The sequence below is a fragment of the Myotis yumanensis genome, unplaced genomic scaffold, assembly GCF_028538775.1.
Source record: "Myotis yumanensis isolate MYYU_CA2020_CCGP unplaced genomic scaffold, mMyoYum1.0.hap1 SCAF_1, whole genome shotgun sequence".
NCBI lineage: Eukaryota > Metazoa > Chordata > Mammalia > Chiroptera > Vespertilionidae > Myotis > Myotis yumanensis.
Genome location: NW_027223752.1, coordinates 58,229,974 through 58,251,638, shown reverse-complemented (window position 1 = coordinate 58,251,638; position 21,665 = coordinate 58,229,974). Strand labels below are relative to the sequence as shown.

General features: G+C 36.2%; 1 protein-coding gene across 6 annotated transcripts in view; it reads left to right on the top strand.

Annotated features, from left to right (window-relative positions):
- The window catches only part of TCF12 (transcription factor 12), a 365,067-nt gene that overhangs the window by 313,535 nt on the left and 29,867 nt on the right, over positions 1 to 21,665 (top strand). For all 6 annotated transcript variants that reach the window (XM_070421983.1, XM_070422000.1, XM_070422011.1 and 3 more), the window contains 5 exons: positions 3,463 to 3,568; positions 4,821 to 4,960; positions 5,219 to 5,363; positions 5,665 to 5,729; positions 15,134 to 15,212. In XM_070421983.1, coding sequence (XP_070278084.1) covers positions 3,463 to 3,568; positions 4,821 to 4,960; positions 5,219 to 5,363; positions 5,665 to 5,729; positions 15,134 to 15,212 — 535 coding nt within the window. The remainder of the gene's footprint in view (positions 1 to 3,462; positions 3,569 to 4,820; positions 4,961 to 5,218; positions 5,364 to 5,664; positions 5,730 to 15,133; positions 15,213 to 21,665) is intronic.

Here is a 21,665-nt window from a genome sequence, read left to right as displayed (position 1 = left end):
TAGAACATCTTAAATTACTTGTAGTTTTTTCTATTTCTTTTTAATAGTTTGACTTCTGGTAGATTTTAATCATCTTAAAGCATACATATTCTTTTCTCTTAATTTTGAGATTGTTTGCTGTGATACGAAATCATACTTAATATTTAAATGCATGATTAGATCATTAACTAGAAAAAAAACTGGCATCTATGTGCAGGTGATCAGATGACATAAGCAGTCTGGTTTTAATTTGTAGCCAGTACTGATTGTAACTAAAAGAGACTTGCTCTTTTTGTGGAATTGGCTGACTATTTCCCTACATCTGGAGTTAATAAAGTCTTTGAGACCACATCAGTTGCGCTTTGCCGCAAGAACTCTTTGATCTGAAAAATCAAGACTGGCACAACTGCTGCTTCATAACATTGCATCTATGTTTTTGCAAGCTATGGTTAAGATACCAAAAGTAAAGTTCTTTGGCTGGGTTAGAAATGCTGTTAGATGGGCCTAAGAACCATGTTTTTCAAAACATTTTTATTAATATACAAACTTTGAACTTACGTTAGTAAATATATGATAAACTTATGGTAGTTTAGTTTTTACCATTTTCATTTATAAGATCTATCCTTCAAAAGTCCATTTATTTTTCAACGTCTGTTTATAAAAACCAACATTAAAAATAACTTTACCTCTAAAATGAGTCCATTTTATTTTCTCTGTATAGTTTCAAAATGTTTACAAGAGTAGGCAAGTCTCTTCTCCTTGGTGTGATTTATATCGGTTTTTCTTGCTTTACATGACAGCCATCTATTAACCATTATCTGATCAGTATATTCTTTATTTGACAGCAGTTTGTAAAGCAGTAAAGTGAGGTTTATCTTTTTATTAAAGTAAGTATATTTTGTTCGGAATACAGTGAATTGAATGGTAATAAGGATAAAGAAATATAAATTGATAAATTATGTATAAATTTAAACTGGCAAATTATGTAGGTTTTTTTGTGAAATGACATCAAAACTGGAGTTTTTCATAATGATCAGTGGGAGGCTTACCTACTGTTTCAGTCTATAACCTGTATAGAAATAGAGAATTTTTTATTTCATACTTTCAGATCAGTGATGATGTATATAATAAATAAGCATTTGTGACAAAACAGCACATGTTCTAATGCTGGTTTCTACATTTTATTTTCATGCTATATATTTGGATTTACTTTATTTTTTGTTGTTTGTGGTTTTAGCCTAGTTTGGGAAAATCAATATATAAAGGGAACAGAGAGCATCTATCTGTGGCTGAATGTAGACACTGAATCTTGATTAAAAGAAAAAAGTACAAAATTCCTCTCCTGAAAACTTTTTCTTGCCTATCATAGCCTATATAGTACATTCCAAACACATTTGTGTATACCCAATTATTTCATTTTCACGCTGTTTTTATGTAATACTAAGCTAGAAAACTGTTTTATATATATATATATAAATGTTTCATTCATATATATATATGAATGAAACATTTTATCTACCATATTGCCCTATCTAGGATCCTTCTGGATAATTCATAAGAATATATCTTGTCCCAAACTTCTCAGGTACCACAGGTGTATTTTTACCTTTGGGATCTGAAAGGTAGAAAACTAACCTGAGTTCCTAATCCATTAAAAAGACACACCTGTGCAAGTATCAGCACAAGTAGCAAGAAGAGTAAAAATTGGCTTTTTAACCTTTTATGTAGATGAATTTTTCAGATCACATCAGATAGTTGTAAGAAACAGTATTTGAGGACTGAACAAGGATAATACATAGCATTATAACTGCTCCAATAAGAATACTATTAGCTAATACTTGGTGAGTGATCATTGTGCTAAACATTTTATATATATCATCTTGTCTGATCTTCCTACCAACCACCTAATGCAGGCAGGTACTGTTAGCACTATCTTTCAGATGAGATAGTTGAGTCTGGAGGGTTAAGTAATTTGCCAGAAGTCTTTACAGTTAGTTAATACCTCAGTGAAAGACTAAATGGAATATAAATGATTGTTTATGTAAATAAAAAATTTGGCTCCCATTGTAATCTCAGTGTGTGCTTCCTTGACTTTTTTTTATTAGTGCATAGAAATATGTGCTCAGGGTAAAAATATCAAACTGTGTGGAAGGGCATAAAGTAAATGTCCTCCTTCCCAGTTCTAAGTCCAGATGTGTAACCATTAAGTTTCTCGTGTATAATTCCAGAAATTTCTTATGCTTATGAAATAAATATGATTTTTTTACACATGCTTCCATAATTTTAGTTAATGGGACTCTCAAGTGGACTCTTAGGATTTTTATTTTGGAGTGAATTTTAATGTACATATTCTTATCAGACTAAACAAAAGAAATGTTTTATACACTGTTCATAATACATCTTTCCATTCTTCCTGACTCCCGCTTTACTTTTACAGACCATGTATTACCTTAAATGTATTCTTTTTTCATCTTGGTTTCAGTGTTCATCATGAAAATGGTTTGATCATGTTCTGAGTATTAAAGTTATGTGGCCTAGCCGGTGTGACTCAGTGGTTGAGTATCGACCGTGAAGAGGTTGCTAGTTCAATTCCTGGTCAGGGCACATGACCGAGTTGTGGGCTCAATCCCTAGTAGGGGGTGTGCAGAAGGTAGCTAATTAATGAGTCTCTCTCATCATTGATCTTTCTGTCCCTCTCTCCCTCTTCTTTCCTCTCTCTGAAATCAGTACAAACATTTTTTTAAAGTTATTTGACCCTTTAGTTTTCTAGAAAAATGCCAATGTTGTCCATTTGCCAGTTCAAAATGTTCATATTTTGCTTATCTGAAGCAAAGATGTGCCAAAGGAAATTAGTGCTGCTCTGACAAATTAAATGAGTTTCTTAAGTAGTAATAAAGCATAGTAGCACTTAATCTAATGTATTTTTTAATAAATCTTGTAATAGAGAAAAGAATGAATTTTTATGATTAAACCCAAATTTTATTTCATGCTCTGTTCAAAAGACATTTGTTTCCATCATCACATTTTGAATCACGAGTTTATATGAATTTATGTCTTGTAAACAGAGTCAACATTTATGACTTTCTTCAACCACCTGGTATAATTGTCACACAAAGATATATTACAGGAATATAAGGTGGGGCAAAGGTAGGTTTACAGTTGTGAATACACAAAACAGAGTTTATTCTTGTATTATTATTTATTAACAATTGCATTATTTTTCATACAAACAACTAAATCTACTTTTGCCCCACCCTGTATTTGGAGTAGTATTTTTCTCTAGTAATCAGCTAAAAATAAATACGTAGATAGTAACCAAGTTAGACATTATTTATGTGGATTTAAGCAATTTCTTTGGATCTGTGTTAGGCCTTCGTAGATATGAGGTAAGCCTTTTATGGCCCTTTATAATGCTACAATCATTATACATAAGTGATATGAGAGTAATTTACATTTTAATTAAATTTCGTATTTAATTTTAAGGTATATGCACCATCCCCAAATTCAGATGATTTCAACCGTGAATCTCCTAGTTATCCATCTCCCAAGCCACCAACCAGTATGTTTGCTAGCACTTTCTTTATGCAAGGTAAGTACTGCCAAATAGTTGTCAAATACTACAGCAGTTATCTATTGTATATTAGCTAAAATTGTACAGTTGTGAGGAAAAAGAATACCTTTATAGAAATTCAGACATTTTTTATCTAGGTATTTTTGGCTGATGTAAATGAAAATTTATTTTTTAAAATTCTCTAGTGTGATTTATTGCTGACTGCATTGTTGGACTATCCAGCAAACCATTGGAGTGCCCATCTACTATTGATTGAATTTATAATTGATTTAAACTGAGAAAAATGAATTTTTCATTGTATAATTTAAATGTATGAAAGATATTAACAACTCTAGGTTCTTATTTAAATTACAGATTCATATCATTCCTAGATTTATCAATATGAATAAAGAGTGAATATCATAGGTCAGAATACGAATTGTTAAGATAGAGAAAGTATTACATTTCCATTAATTTATGTCTAGCAAATCATTTTTATTTGGTCTCCTGTGGTTTTGGACTATGGAAAGTGTTTACTATGGGAGCAATAAATTACTGCATAAGTGGTTCCTTGACTTTACATTGGTGAATGAAGTCATTGCTAACATTTCATTTGAAGGCTGACTGTAATATAGGCATTATCAATTACTTAGGTTTACTTTTAGAGCAGTGGTTCTCAGCCTTCTGGCCCTTTAAATACAGTTCCTCATGTTGTGACCCAACCATAAAATTATTTTCGTTGCTACTTCATAACTGTAATGTTGCTACTGTTGTGAATCGTAATGTAAATATCTTATATGCAGGATGGTCTTAGGCGACCCCTGTGAAAGGGTCGTTCGACTGCCAAAGGGGTCGCGACCCACAGGTTGAGAACCACTGTTTTAGAGAAACTTTTTTATTCTGCAGTTTCAGAATGTTTGATATAATGTAAATTGTATGTTATAGATTGAGGACTTTAAAAAAAAATTTATGAGTATACCACTTAACCTAAAATTAAATCCAACATATCCCCAAATTTGGAATTTTTATGATTCTTGCTATTAAGCTAGATCTTTTGAGGATTTTTATAATAGCTTACCTATTAGTTTGAATAACTTTTTCTCTAACTGTAAAGTTTTATTCCTTCTTTTTAGATAGTCATGCAGTTTGGAAGGGAAGAAAACTAGATAGAAGACTAGATTGGAAAGGGGAGGGAAAAATATCTGGAGGGTACCCTTTGAATTTTTTAGCATCATCAAAATAAGAAAAATTTTTAGCTAAGGAAAATTTTATATTTCTCTTTTTGTCTTAGATGGGACCCACAATTCTTCTGATCTTTGGAGTTCATCAAATGGGATGAGCCAGCCTGGTTTTGGTGGAATTCTGGGGACCTCCACTTCCCACATGTCTCAATCCAGTAGTTATGGCAGCCTTCATTCACATGACCGCTTGGTAGGCTGTAACACATGACTAGGGTGTAGCAGCACTTTGTCCGCACTTGTGTTTCTTATTGGATTACAAGTGTAAGATTTGGTTCTGCCAAAACTTCTGAAGTTTGAAATATGTCTAAGCTTACTGCATTAAGCATGACACTTTAGCTGCTAACTTGTGATGTTCTTTTTTGACCTGTTACAGTAGTTGTCCAGTTATATGTGCATATTATTAAGAAAATGTATTTAATACAGTATGTCTCTTTCCCCCTTTCTCTAGAGTTATCCTCCACACTCAGTTTCACCAACAGACATAAACACGAGTCTTCCACCAATGTCCAGCTTCCATCGTGGCAGTACCAGCAGTTCACCCTACGTTGCTGCTTCACACACTCCTCCCATCAATGGATCAGATAGCATTCTAGGTGAGCTTTTTCAAGTTGGCAAAACTCCCTAGTTATGGGAATTTCAGTCAACCCCATACCTTTTAATATATTTTTAGTATTGAATTTAAAAATAAAAGAAAGGAAGAAAAGAAATATTTTCATTTTTCTTAGTGTAGAAACATCTTTAGCTACTAAGTACAACACATGCAGAGTATTCGCTGGTTTATTATGACAGTTGTGAGATAACAATAGAGAGCACCCTGGAAATAATGGCAGAGTGCTAAAAAAGCATCCCAGCTTGCTAAAATTCTTAATTTGTCTTTTTACTTGAAATATTCAGGAACCAGAGGGAATGCTGCTGGAAGTTCACAGACAGGTGATGCACTTGGAAAGGCTTTGGCATCTGTGAGTATCGATTTTATATATTGTACTAAATGAATATTATACTGATGAAATATAGTGATTATATTTTGTGGGTAGTATGTGTCATAGTTAAAGGATATAGTTATAACAGGATCAACTTCATTACTCATTTAGCACTATCCTCAGTTTGTATCAATTCATGATGCCCTTAAAATAACTTTTGAGAACATTCCCACAAGATCTATTCTTCTGACTTTAATTTAAATATATGTCTTTGTTTTAATGAAATAGATGTAGGCATAAGGAAGAGAAATTTGTAAAGCACAAATTTCTGAGATTAATATTTAAAGCTATGTATTAGTTTCAAATACTTAGTGATTTGCCCATTAACATAAGTCAAGTGGAACCAAGAAAAACAACTCAGTTATTTCCTGATCCAGAGAAGGAAGTGCTTTTATAAGGAATTTTTCCTAGACGGAAAGTATTTTACATATTTTTTAAAAGGAAAAAATAATCATGTGCAAATGATTCATTCAAAAAAATAGGAAATGAGAGCCTTCCCTACAAAAAGCCAGATTCATTGAAGAATTTGTGCTAAAATTAATAAAACTGATTTGGAGGAATTTCATAGTATTTTCTTGAGCATCTTGTTTATATCACATCAAGACATTAATGGCAAAGCAATGATTTGCTTTAATAAAAGCAATGATTATGTTTTAATATGTGATCCATAAAACATTAAAACTGAAATCCCTTCTTTTGGAATTTTTTGGGGAGGACATTTACCAGCAATTCACAAAGATTACAAATCTAATTATTTAAAAGAGGCTTCACTTCTTTATACCTTCTGAAGTTTTTCCTTAGGGTTTTTCTTTTTTTTCTCCTGAATAACATGTCTCTCAGAATTCTCACAGACTTGTCTTATATTTTCTATGAAGTGCAGTTAACTTTATCAAATACATTTGCTGCTGTTCATGGGGAGGGCAAACCACTTAATGTGAAAGTAATTAATAGGAAGCAACTATTGAACCTTTAAGGAAGTAAACCTCTTTGATTTTGGTTTCTGTAAATGAACCTTTCTTTGCAGCCAAGTACAAGTTTCTTGAGAAATGAAGCCAACTCAAACTTATCTATCACATAATGGAGCCCTGCACAAAACAGAACTCAGTAAATGTTTATTGAATTCAGTCTTTTCATCATATGACAAAAATAATGGTGATAACATAACCCACAAAAATAGCGGCTATAATTTGAATGGTTACTAGGTGCTAGGCACTATACTAAGCATTTACATGACTTTTTTCATTTAATCCTAAAGAAAACCTTGTGAGGTTGGCATTATTTTCCCCATATTACAGATGAGGAATTAAGGTTTAAAAGGTTAAGTGACTTGAGCTCAGAAAGTCTCTTGCCCTAGGATCACCAAGGTAGGTATGGTGAAGTCCATATATATTAGATGAGAACCCTGAACTGATGAGCTTTACTACTTTGTACTTCCAGAAAGAGCAATGGTGCAGTGAGTTGTTTTACAGATTGGTGAGGATTAAACAAAGGCAGTTGTCTACTTAATTGCCACCTGGTGAAAATACCTACTTAGGAAGAAAATTATTCTATAACTAGAGGCCTGGTGCACAGATTTTTGCACTGGTGGGGTCCCTCAGCCTGACCTGTGGGGATCGGGCCGAAACCAACTCTCCAACATCCCCCGAGGGGTCCCAGATTGCAAGAGGGTGCAGGCCAGGCAGAGGGGCCCCACCGGTGCACGATCGGGGCCAGGGAGGAACCACAGGAGGGCTCCAGGGCGTGTCCGGCCCATCTCACCCAGTCCAGATCCAACAGACCCCAGCAGCAAGCTAACCTACTGGTCGGAGCTTCTGCCCCCTGGTGGTCAGTGTGTGTCATAGCGAACGGTCGGACACTTAGAATATTAGGCTTTTACTATATAGGACTAGAGGCCCGGTACATGAAATTCATGTACGGGTAGGGTCTCTAGGCCTGGCCAGCGATCAGGGCTGATCGGGGCCTTCCAGCTGCCAGCTGGGGCCTCTCTTCCCCGGCTGCCGGCCGCTGGCTGGGGCCTGCCTTTGCTCCATGCCGCCCCCTGGTGATCAGTGCACATCATAGCAAGCGATTGAACTCCTGGTCTCCCTGTCGAACTCCCGAGGGGATACTTTGCATATTAGGCTTTTATATATATAGATATTAAGTCCGAGGGCCTCTCAGGTATTTGATTGGCCTGCCGTATTCCTTGTGCTGATTCTGAAAGAATCCAGTAGGATATATTGCACATGTAGGAGGATAAATAATATTCGAGCCTTTAATACTAGGAACTTTTAAAAATATAACCTGCATTTCAGGGGCTTTTTTCTCAAAAGTCTGTTTATTATATTAAAAGAAAATTTATGGGAAGCAATCTTGGCATTCAGGTAGGCAAGAATTAGTGATGTCCTTCAAGCTCCTTTTTAGTTACCTTTCAAGTCCTTGACTATTTTCCCATATTTATGACCAACATATGAGCCAATCAGTTGGCATTTAGAAAAGTAAATCCAAAATCAGTGTTAGTGGAAGCTAGGGAAGAATGTTTAATCTAGTTAGTGGGTGGGCTTTGGTTGTCATGGAAACTCAATTCTGTCATCCTATGTTGTTACTAGGCAGGAGCAGCCAGGTCATTCCATAAATCATTTCTGTCATAGCTGATGGTGATGCATTCCATCTGCTCCATCACTGCATGCCATAGTCTGCACACTTCAAATCCCTTCCTTCAATCCATCTGCTGCCCCCTCCCCACTGGACACCTCCCCCAAATACATTCTTTCTCTAACAGACTCACATTCACTTTAGTGCTCTCAGAATGTACTGAAAAGCAAATATATTACATTGGACATAGGAAGGATTAGAAGAGATGAGGAAAAGGAATTTTATGAGGATTACATTTAAGAGTCTGGCATATCAGAATTTTATGTTTGATATTATAGATCTTTGAAAGTGGTGACCATGAGTATTTTGAAATGTTAAGTTCTTTATAATGTGACATTTTTAACATAGCATCTAGTTTTAGATGGAGAAGCACCATCCTATTATCATTGGAAGATATTTCTAGCACCCCAGTTGTCTGTTATATGTCTTAGAAGGTCTTTCATGTGTAAAACATCAGAGGGTACAACCTTTGTTCTTCAGTTTAGGTATTAAAGAGCACATAAAATACTGTGTGATTAAACATGTAAAGCCAGATAATACATTTGCAAAGGTTCCTTTATTTTAGGTTTAAGCCTGGATAATTGTGGTCTTAATCTCAGGATAGCTAAAAAGAGAATTGTACATGAAAGTATTTACACAAAGTTCCCAAAGCCCTGTGGATTATGCATAAGTTTAGATTATAAACTAGGGTAGATAGAAGGAAAGGAAAATCTGGGCATTCGTGCCGTTTCTAATGCATTTCCCTGAACATTTGCCAGACAATAACCCTTTAAGATTGTGCCCATGGAGAGTTATATAGAGGAAGAAACATCTGGTTTATTTCAGTGCTTAATACCATATCAAAACACTTGGTCTTTAATTTAGAGGAGATCAAACAAGAGAACTGTTTAACTTTGTTGATTATATCAGACTTCTTTGTGATAATTTATGTTTCGATTTCTACCTCAGAGCAAAGAAGAGAGAGAGAGTTTTAATCTGGATAGTTAAATGGTCAGTAGTCTTTGACAAAAGAAAAGAAAATTCAGGGAAGTTGATGTTTAAAAGTAATTCATGAAATAAGTGTCTTTGTTCCTTAGACTCAATAACATTAGCATAATAAAGATTAACTGAAATGTGCACTGTAGTGTTTAAAAAATTGGGCTCACAGTTCTAAGGTTGGGCTTGGGAGCTCCCTATTGTTTCTTTTTTGTCTGAGCCCTTTTCATTACCCTCTGGCTTATTGGCACCCTGCTGATTGGAATAGACCATGACTGATAGGAGGAGGAGCCTTATTTGTTGCAGTAAAATGAGGCATATTACCTCTTAAGCCTGGCAGAAGGTATTGGGAGTTATTCATCATTGGTCATTTAACAGTACTGAGGACCATGGCTGCATGCGGAATGAGCCTTACTTTGTGTTTATGCTGTGGATTCTAAATCACTCCCGTTCCCATTTTTAAATGACTGACTTTTTTCTTTTTTTTTTTCTTTCAAACATCACCGTAGGAGTTCTTTAAGGTCAAAAAGTAATGTATTCCTGATTTAGAATGCTCTCTGATAAATAAGACCTTATGTTTAGAATTTCTTAAAGTAACACAACAATTTCTATATAGAATAAGTATAATTTGTATGTTATTTGGTAATACAATAATCATGCAGAGGTGAAGTTTAACTAAATGACCTGTGATCTAAAAGTCTGTATTATTTTGCCTTTTTAACATTGTGTTGCTCCTCCTCTCCCCACATACACATTCTTTTTATGAAAGCAACAGGGACAAAAAGCCTGTAGTTCAGGAAAAGTATTAATAACAATACTATCTGTTATCACTTTAGTTTAGGGCAGAGTAGAACCAGGGAATGTGATGGGTGAGTAGAGAAAATGGTTTTTATTGTACAAATGGAGAAGCTGCTTTTGAAAAAACACACTAAAAGTTATACATATATTTTTTTACTTGATACGTTTTTGGTACTTCTGTTTTCACAGTGAGTTTAAAAAGCTTATACCTATTTTATATACAGCATTCGAGCATTTTGCTAAGTCATTGCAAGGCAGTGATAAGTACCTCTAAAGTAGAACTTCTTCCTTCTTTGAGATAAAGAAATTGTCACCAGCCCTGGCCAGGTTGTTTAGTTGGTTGGAGTGTCATCCCATACACCAAAAAAGGTTGCGGGTTTGATTCCCGGTCAGGGCACATACCTAGGTTGTGGGTTTGATCCCTGGTCAGGGTGCACAGGAGGCAACCGATCAGTGTTTCTCTCTCACATAGATGTTTTTCCCACTCTCAAATCAGTTTTTTTTTTTTAAAAGAAAAAGTTGTCACTAGTCCTTTGCATGATTAGGGATTATGTAACACTAATGGCAGAGTTATCAGGGAGAATAAATATTGATAGTTTAGTGACACTCTCAAAAGCTTATACTTGCCTAACAGTGTGGTATGGACAGCTGAGCACATTAATTCTCAGAAATAGTGGAGCCTCACTATATTGTTCTCAAAGCTTCACCATAAAACTGATTTGTAAGTGAATTCATCTTTATAACAAGATCTTTTTCACCCTTTTGGTATTCCTGTTGCAGAACCCCATTTACATAAATACTAAGGTAAATACTACCACTTACTGAGTCCTGCTTTAAATCAAAAAGTATTATAGCAAATTTTAAGTGTTGGGCTCACAGTATTAATCTGTCAAGTATTAAAAAAAAATTGAACACCTACTTGTACATGAGAGTGACAAACAGTAATGGATTTAATGTTGAATCTGCCTTCAAATAATTTACATTCAAGGAGAGAAGATAACATAGGCATACAAAAAAATAATGATAGTGTATCACATAGTGTGAAGTAAAAAACCAAAGAAAAGTACAGGTTATTCTAAGAGTACAAAGGAGTGACATTTGAGCTGTACTGTGATGTGGTATAGAATTTCATCTGGGAGAAGTTAAGGAACAGGAGCTTTGAAAGGATAAGCTATGTTCAGAAAATGAAAATAAAATTACTTTGTTTGGATAATAGGGTACATAATATTTTATGTAGGTAAAAGTGTAGAAAGATAAGTTTGTGACCAGATTATAAAAGATATCAAATCTCATTCTGTTGAATTTAGGCAACAGGAAGCACTGCATGGCATTTGACTGTTCAAAACTGGTGAGGACAATAGCTCAGGCAATTATGTATGGAATGAAAGAAGCAAGGAGTAACGGGGCTATAAAGACTTAAATAGTTTAGCCACAAGTTCTAGTAAAGGTCATGGCACTGAGAATGATGTATGCCTATTCCAGAAACTAGAGAATTGTGGGTATTGGAATCTATGGTGGGAAGTCTGAAGGGACCTGGGGAAAGGAGGAGAGAAAGTGGTTCTGATCACCATGAGAAGGGTGGTGCTAACTGAGACAGAGAAAACAGAAGAGTAGACAGGGGGAGGATAGGAAGCTTGGGGCAGTGATGAAAGTTTGGGTTTGGACATACTGAGCTTGAGATGGAAGAAGAATAGGTCCATATGGAGAAGTCCAGCAATCAGTCTGAGGATAGAGATGTCAACTTAGGAGTCATTCACAGGGAGGTCATAGTTGGTACTTTGTGAAGAATGGTTTTACCAAGAGTTAGCACAGATAAATAGAAAAAAAAAACTGAGACTAGGGCTCCAGGGAGATCTCCATTAAGGGACCTGGAAGAGTAAAAGAGGGGTGGTCTAGGTAAATAATCCAAGGATTTTTTAAAAATTCTCAAATAGTAACTTCTTGAAAGGATGATATCATTCATTCTTTCAACAAATATGTACATATTTACCAGCACTGTTGTAGAGTATGAAACTACTGCACATTCTGTATAATTCAGATTTTTGTCTGAATAAGACCAAGTCCTTGCTTTTCTGCAGCATACATTTTACTAGGGCAAAGGGTAAGAGACTGATAATTAGCAAGTAAACAAACTTGGACAATTAGGAATTAATGTAAGCAGTATGAAGAAAACAAAAGCAGGAGGGTATAACAGAGAGGGAATGCTATTTCTCCAATGCTTTCATGATGTTGGTCCTTACAGACAAGGAAATTTAAAAAATCAGTCATTTGGTCTAGTTTATGATGAAGTTCTGCATGGAACTGAAACTTTTCTCCTCATCCACCCACCATCAATGTTACCAACCTTTTCCTCCCTTGCCAATATTCTCTTTTTTTTTTTCTTTTTTTAAATTGATTTTAGAGAGGAAGGTAGGGAGACAGGGGGAGGAGAGACATCAATGTGAGATAGATATCAATTGGTTGCCTTCCATATGTGCCCTGACTGGGAATCAAACCTTCGACCTTCCAGTGCACAGGAATGACACTCCAACCAACACCGCCAGGGCTCTCCCTTACCAATATATAGTCAAGGCATATTCCATAAAACTTAGCATAAGTTGTTCAGAAAAGGTATAATTATTTGAATCTTAAACATGAGAAATAGTAATTTATAAAAGTAAAAGGGTATGTGGAGATATGTTTGTGTTGAAGTTTGATGAGCTTAATCTAATTTACTTACGTGGTTGAAATAAATTACTATGTTTATGCAGGCCACTGGGAACCAAAATTTGACTGTTAGCTAATTTTCCCATGTGCCCTGAATTTTTTAAAAGGTAACAACTGTAATACCAGCAATATTGATCTTATAACATACTGTCTCCCTATTACTAAGTCTTCCCATAAAGTCTTCTGAAGACTTCTTGATAGCTTTGCTTTTTCCAAAAGGCTTTCTAACTTAAATATACAACTTCTAGGTCTGCTATTTAGAGAGAATTTGTGTTTAAATGCATTTACAATTACAATTTAGTAACATCATACAAATTGAAGTATTTTATTTGAGGTAGATATATCCATTTCTATGCAAAGGAACATAGACTTTCTGGCCTCTTGCAATTTAATTAGTGCTGTCTTATTTTTTAAAAATGAAATGTTTGATGATTATGATTTGTGGAATTTTGCTTTACATGAGACTGTCCCAACATCTGACTTTTTCAGCATATTACACTGTCTTTAAAAGCAATTCTGAGACTCCTTATATAACATAATTTGGGCCCCTTTAAATGCATTAGAGCTCTAAGCTTATTCAGAGCAAGGTTATTTCTTTTGGATGACTCTCTGCACCCACTATTCATTTTCCTTTTTAAAATATTTGACCATAATATGTTCACATAAGTTGACTTGTCTGCCTTAAGTTAAATGCTGAAATATGAAGATGATTTATTATGACCATTATAAGAATAGGATTATTTTATAGAAGACCTTTTGGGGACCCTTAGTGCCTAGATTAAGGAGACTTTTTAAATATTTAATGGTTAATTTAGGTCAACTTGAATGAATTTCTGTCACTTTTTAAAATATACATTTTATTGATTTTTTTTACAGAGAGGAAGGGAGAGGGATAGAGAGCTAGAAACATAAAATGAGAGAGAAAATTGATCAGCTGCCTCCTGTACACCCCCTACTGAGGATGTGCCCGCAACTGAGGTACATGCCCTTGACCAGAATCAAACCCAGGACCCTTCAGTCCGCAGGCCGACACTCTATCCACTGAGCCAAACCGGTTAGAGCTCTGTCACTTTTTTTTTTGAGCAGTAGTGAAATATAAAGTATTGCAAAAAAAAAGAAATATAAAGTATTGCAACAGCCCTGGCCAGGTGGCTCAGTTGGTTGAAGCATCACCCCATACCCAGGGGGTCCTGGGTTCCATTCCTGGTCAGGACACATGCCTAAGATTGCCTGTTCAATCCCCGGTTGGGATGTGTACCAGAGGTAACCGATCAATGTTTCTCTCTCACATTCTCTCTCTCTCCCTTCTCGCTTTAAAAATCAATGAAAAAACAAAATATTGCAAAAAAACTTTTAGTTGAAATGCCAAAATATCTGCATCCAGATTTGTTATCTTCTTTAAAGTAAACCTGTTAGGGGGTAAAGTCCACAGATCGTTTTGGGAACATTTTTTGAAGGACTTTCATGGTTTTTTCACTTTCCTCCACAGTGACAAAATGTCTTTTGAGAGCAAGTTTGATTTTTTTATAGTACTCACATGTCACTTGGAGCTAAATTTGGCAGAAATGTAGTTGATCAAATTGAGAGCTTCTTTGAGAAATAAAGGGTAACTTTTGAAAAGTGATTTTCTTTGGCTTTTAAAAATTGTTTAAAACTCTTCAAAAGGTAAGTTAATAGTTTCCTGAAATAATTATTTTTAATGGATATTACTTATTTATATGGTATATTCTAAAAACATTGTTTATCAAACTTGTTATTTTATAGTCACTTCTCTTTTTGTTTTAAAATTAGGAATATAAATTATTTTCAACTAGGATAACAAAGAAATAGAGATGAAAACTGGATCCCCTGTAGGGGGCATGCAGGAGGCAGCTGATCAATGATTCTCTCTCATCATTGATGTTTTTATCTCTCTCTCCCTTCCTCTCTGAGATCAGTAAAAATATATTTTTTTAAATTATATTTTACTGCTTTTTAAAGAGAGGAAGGGAGAGGGATAGAGATGTAGAAACATCGATGAGAGAGAAACATCGATCAGCTGCCTCCTGCATACCTCCTACTGGGGATGTGCTCGAAACCAAGGTACATGCCCTTGACCGGAATCTAACCTGGGACCTTTCAGTCCGCAGGCCGATGCTCTATCCACTGAGCCACACCGGTTAGGGCAGTAAAAATATATTTAAAAATAAATAAATAAATCCATACAAATAGATTTATATTTTTGCTGTTGTCACATATTTCTATGTGTATGTCTTTTGTTTTCTGGTTAGATTTATTCTCCTGACCATACCAGCAGTAGTTTTCCATCAAATCCATCAACACCAGTTGGATCACCCTCACCTCTCACAGGTAGGCTTTTGTTTTATCTAACTACTTAATAACATGTAGGAGCTACTTGGAAATATTTTTAATTAATTTTTTAGTAAAATTTTATGAAAAAAATAGATTTTGAGAAAGTATGTAAACAGAGAACTTTCCTCTTGGGTTCATTTTTTGAGACTATTGAAATATTTGCTACTCTTGAATTTTTCATATCTTCTCTCATTCTTAAAATAATTTGTAATCTCTAAGGATAATTGTTTTAACAACATAAAAATAAGGCTAGGCAATTGGATGAAGGCAAAATATGGAGAAGGAAATTAATCAAAAGTTTTCATAAGATAGCATAGAAAATAAACAAAGTAATCTATTTAGAAGTACATGTAACTTCTTTCTTCCTTGTTTGCTCCATTTCCCTGTACCATGTGTGCTACTCAAAAAATGAATTCAACTCAAAAAATGAATAATTGTTTTTGCTAGATAATTTGTCTTTATTTTTAGGTTCAATAAGTTATTATTTCATATATACGTAAATAAATTCCTGGGGAAAATGTTGGATTATTTTTGCTAAGGAAAAGAACTCTGTGAATGTAGATACATATTGTTAGTGGAGTTAAATAAGTGGCTCAGATTTGCTGTATGTGTTTCTTTTTTTCACATTAGGTTTAACAACTTTCAGATATATCCTTCCTACAGTATAAATTTGTTGTGATACAAATGTTATCGTAAATAGGAATTTTTAGGTTTATTAGGAATAAATAAAATTATAGGAAAATGCTAAATATCTGTTAAGCTATAATTTAAAAACTTAAGTTTTATTTTCTACCAGTATTTGGAGAAAAACTATGCTGAAAAAGAAAGGTATTAGTTCTGAGGAAAGCTATTAGGCTAGTCAGGCAAATGGGTAAAAATTGCCATATTCCTCCAACAGTTAATCTCAGAAATGATTCTCTTTTCCTGTTCAAGCCATTAGTTAAGTTCGTGTGATTTTGTTGTTGTTGTTAAGCCTTTTTTGCATTGTGTAGGATTTCTGAAAATCAGGGCTGTGGTGTATCCAGGCCCTGGCTATCACCTGTGCTGTGTGTGTTAGCCAGTGACTCTCCTCCGAGCATTCCGATGTGGAGATGATGAACTGCTGGCAGCTGCTTTCAGCTATTAGCAGGTTCTGCCACTTTCTCAGACACCATGGCTTCAGCTGTCTAGTAAAAGTTGAACAGCTGTTCCCCACATAGACTGGACTATGAAAGACCCATTGATTTAAAGTTGTTGTTTAACAGAGAGCTGAAATTACCGGAAGAATGATGTAACTTTAACCCTAATCACCCACTTGGCAGAGTTTTACTGAAATTATCAGTATCATTTTTGCCAGAGCCTGTTTCACTTTCTCATCTGAGGTGCTACGTTAGCCCTTACTATATGTTTCCACTGCCCCTGCTCCACTGCCCAGTAAGATAGCTATAAAAGTGTCCTTTGCTTTTCATTAACACTGGATAGGAAAGCAGGCAACAGAGGAGCTCAGCATCTATGAAGTGACATCAGTAAAGTGGAAAATCAGAGACTTAGACATTTTTCAAAAAAACGACAGACCAAAATCGAATCTCACATTTCTCCCTCCACCTTTAGTTGATGTTTAATGGCGGAGTCCTCTTTTCCCCTTAATTCAGCTGATTAATGAAAAATCTGTGGACTGTTGAATTGTGTAATGAAGCTGTTAATAGGCTTTTAAATTAGTATTCTAATCAAAGAAAAATGCTTTTGAAAGGGCAAACCAACAACTGATTTTATGCAGGTGTATCTCCCATCTCCTGTGTCTAGTGATTCCTTTTTATCACCACACACACACACACACACCCCTTCTAAACAAAAAGAGGACTCTGGCAGCAAGATAGAAGAGAAGAGTGACTGTATCTATTACAGTTGTCATTTGGGAAGACATTAGTATTTGAGTTAAGTGATTGTGTTTACTAAGGGAACTTGGAAAGCAGACAAGCAAAACCATATTTTGACTTTCTTTATCTGCTTCTTGAATATAAGTGAATAAAAGTTTAATAATTTCAGTACTCAATGGCAATCTTCAGAACATTCACAATGAAAATAAAGAGAGGAACAGAGGAAAGAAAGGATTCCTCAGTTTTGGTTAGTTTAATCAATAAGATATTTATCTAAAGTAGAGTGCTCAAGATAAACTTCATGAAGAGAGTAGTATTTTAAAAGGAGGTGAATAGAAGTCTCTGGTTATAAAGGGAAAAGCATAACAAAGATGCAGATGTAAGAAAGTGTGTGACCTGTTCCTCCAGAGCCATTGAGATGACTGATTATGAACTCTTCATGTGTGGATGTGTGAAGAACTAAGATGGAAAAGCTGGCTGGGGCCAGATTGTGGAACACACAGCACTCAATGCTGCCTTAAGGATTATCCAACCTTTCCCAAGCATAGAGGAATCTCATGAATGTTTGAGTTTAGGGTGCAATTACAAAGGGAAACAACTAACAAAACAAGAAAATGCATGGTAAATGGTCTTAAGATTTTCTCTCAGCCACACAAAATATTAGTATCAATTCTTTAAATTTATTAACCAATTTTATTAGGCAAAGTACTTGCTAAGTCCCACTCAGACAAAGAACAGATCAGAAACATTGAGTGAATTTTAGATTTAGTGATCAAAGACAGTCTTCCCTGATTTTCTAGCTGAATAATTTGATGCTGTTGTCCTGGTCACCTAGCTAGCTTGTTTTCTGGAAGTGGTCAATAAATTTTAATATCAAGTAGATTTATTATAACCTTGAATAAAAGCTAGCTCTTTGGGGTGCTCACTAAAAAGCCCAGGGCAGTTACAGAAATTAACTATATTAATAGTTGAAAGCTTATGCCTATCTAATAAAAGGAAGTAGGAGCCCAAAACTTCTATAAGGGTATTATGCTAAGTGAAATAAGTCAGACAGAGGAAGATAAATACCATATGATTTCATTTATAAGTGGAATCTAAAAAAACAAAAATAAAATAGACACTGATACAGAAAACATATTGATGGTTGCCAGATTGGGGGAAGTGGGCAAAAAGGGTGAAGGGATCAAGATGTGCAAATTGCCAGGTATAAAAACAGTCATGGGTATGTAAAGTACAGCATAGGGAATATAGTCAATAATATTATAATAGCTACTAGAGGCCCAGTGCACGAATTTGTGCATGGGTGGGGTCCGGCCGGCCCGGCCCCAGTTGGGCCAGATCAGGGCCAGGCCTGTTGGGAGGAGGAGATGGCGAGAGGTTGGCCGGCAGGCCCGCCCTGATCGGGGCCCAATCAGGGCTGGGCTGGCTGGGGGGAGGGGCCATGGGCGATTAGCTGGTGGGCCATGCCCCCAATTGGGGTGGGGGGGCTAGCCGGGGGAGGGGCCGTGGGATGTTGGCCAGTCAGCCCCACCCTCGATTGGTGTGGGGGGGCTGACCGGGGGCAGAGCTGGTTGTGGGGCGGGGCCTGTATGGGGAGGGGCCACAGGCGGTTGGCTGGCTGGCCCTGCCCCTGATCTGGGTGGTGGGGGCCCATTGGGGGTGAGGCCGGCCAGGGGGAGGGGCTGCAGGAGGTTGGTTTGGTTTGCTGGCCGCAGTGGGCGTCATAGCAACCAGTCATTCCGGTCATTATGGTGTTCCGGTCGCTGGCTTTTTATATATGTATATAGATATATGATGTCAGATGGGTACTAGACTTATCAGGGTGATCATTTCTTAAGTTATATAAATGTCTAATCACTATGTGTATACCTACAACTAATAATATTGTATGTCAACAGTAATTGAAAAATAAAAAATAATTTTTTAAAAACCTCAATATATGTTACCACCAGATAACAGGTGACAGTGAAGGAAAGGGGGCAACATCCTAGTCTCTAGGACAGCGGTCGCCGACCAGTAACTGTGGACCACTGGTGGTCTTTGAAGTCCAGAAGGTTGGCAACCGCTGCTCTAGGAAACCCCTGAGGTTTTCAGCCTTTGCACTTTTTTTTTCATATTTGTGCAGTGATGCTATAGTTGATGATTACAAGCTAAAGATGCCAACATATTCTAAATTTAATCTATGTATTTTATTCATACACTAGTTTAAAAAAAAAAAAGATGTCCAGAGTCAGCGGTATGCTAGCTAGCATTATGGTTTGTTCCCAGAATTTGAATTCCATTCACAGCCCTAAAGGTTTCATCCTTAGTTTAATAAGCCATCAATGAGCCAAAGTTGTAAAAGTCTATGTGTCTTTTTTCTTCACTGATTACACAATAGATCTACCATCAGGAAGAAATAATAATAATGTCCCATAGTCAAAAAACCTCTAGGCTCATGAAATGAGAGCTTTCATATCTTTGATTGGCCTTGTAAGACAGATTAAAAACAAAACAAAAAGCAATGTATGCATATGTCATAGTCAGGGATTATAAAATTAATTAATAGTACAGATCAGCAAGAATGAAGGTCCACTAATTCCCGTATCCACTAAACTTTCATGCCCCCCTTTGAGTTTTGCCAGCCATAGGATTGACTTCTACTGAACTAACTCTAACTCTCCAGCCATCCCCTTTATTACCAATAGCATGAAGTTTTAAAATGACCAAGTGGGTTCAAGGAGCTCTGACCATGAAATTTAACTTGGCATTTTTATGGAGTTCAGAAAGATAATAGTGATTTTATCATGTATTTTGTTTTAACCAGATATATCACAGTAGACAGCCCTATCTTTAATAAAAACAAAATAGGTTTGAGTAGATGTGTACTTTTCTCATTTAACAAATTACAGTTTGGAGATAGACCTTAGCATAGTTTTTTCCTATAACGATTAAAAAAATAACGAATGTTGGTGATTTCTTTCCTGAGTAAATTTAGTGCACACATCTTACTGTTCAACACTAAGCTAGTGATGAAACAGAAAAATTGCATGTTTTGCAAAACAGATGTGTTCTAACAATTCTGAGGTGTTTAAACATAAAACTTGAATTAATATTCCACACAAATTAAGAAATGTGATGATCAGGCTCCTGTCACAGGCTGATCACCCAAGGGGGTTGGGAAAGATGGAGCAATATGATTGAAAATAAAATACTATAAACATTAAGGGAAACTATTTTTATAAATAATTTAGGGTTCTTTTTTAAAATAGATTATGATTAACCTCTTATTTACATAAAAATTCATAATTCTCCACCAGTGCTTTGAAACTAAGGTACTTAATCAGCAATAAAGTTTTGGTTGCTTGTTTTTATATCAATTGTTCATATAATCAGTTACTGGGTTTACTGGTTGCTAAATTCTACTTGTTAATTATAAAATTAGTCTATAAGCTTCTGTTTTAATGAGCAATTTTATTTATTTTTTAAATATATTTTTATTGATTTCAGAGAGGAAGGAAGAGGGAGCAAGAGATAGAAACATCAGTGATGCGATGCCCCCCACTGGGGATCAACCCCACAACCCGGGCATGTGCCCTTGGCTGGAATCGAACCTGGGGCCCTTTAGTCTGCAGGCTGACGCTCTATCCACTGAGCAAACTGGCTAGGGCAATGAGCAATTTTAAATTGACCTTATTTGTGTAGTTGGATTATGATTACATTTGTATGTCTAGCAGGAAGCAATTATTAGTCCTCTAAATAATTTGTAATTTGCTTACAAGTAAAGAAACAACAATGGTTATCTGATGAAGTATATAAAACATACACTTTTTCTTACAATTTTAGAATTTAAAATTTTTCTGTATGATCACAATAGTACACATATAATTAGTTATTAAGAATGTATGTATCCAACTTTTCAACTTGCAAAGCATATGTGATCAATGATAATGCAATTACTAGGTTATTCAGCTAAGGTGAAATATACCGATGTTTTTAGTTTCCTAAATGTGGCAAATTAACCTGCAACATTACAGACTCCAGTAGAACATAGTTTAAAATTAAGTTAGCAGTAAATGAGATAAATTAAGCAAACCTTAACTTTGCCAACTTCAGATTTCTTATGTAATTTGGGTTGTCACTAAAGCTTTTATTAAGAACCAATCCTATATAATAAAGAGGTAATATGCAAATTAACCCTCACAAGATGGCTGCCTACAACCAGGCCGGCAGGGGGGTTAGTGAGGGACGACCAAACGACTGAACAGCGGCTGCATGGGGCGACCAGGCCATCAAGGGGGCCATGAGGGGTGACCAGGCCAGCGGGGGGGGGGGGGGGGGGGGGGCAGTTGGGGGCAACCAGGCCGGCAGGGGGGGAAGTAGGGGGCAACCAGGCCGGCGGTGGGGGGGGGGTAGTTGGGGCCAACCAGGCCGGCGGGGGTGGGCAGTTAGGGGCTATCAGGCTGGCATGCAGAGGCAGTGAGGGGCGATCAGGCCAGCAGGTGTGGCAGTTAGGGGCAACCAGGCAAGCAGGCAGGTGAGCGATTAAGAGCCAGCAGTCCAGGATTGTGAGATGGATCCCGAATTGGAGAGGGTGCAGGCTGGGCTGAGGGCA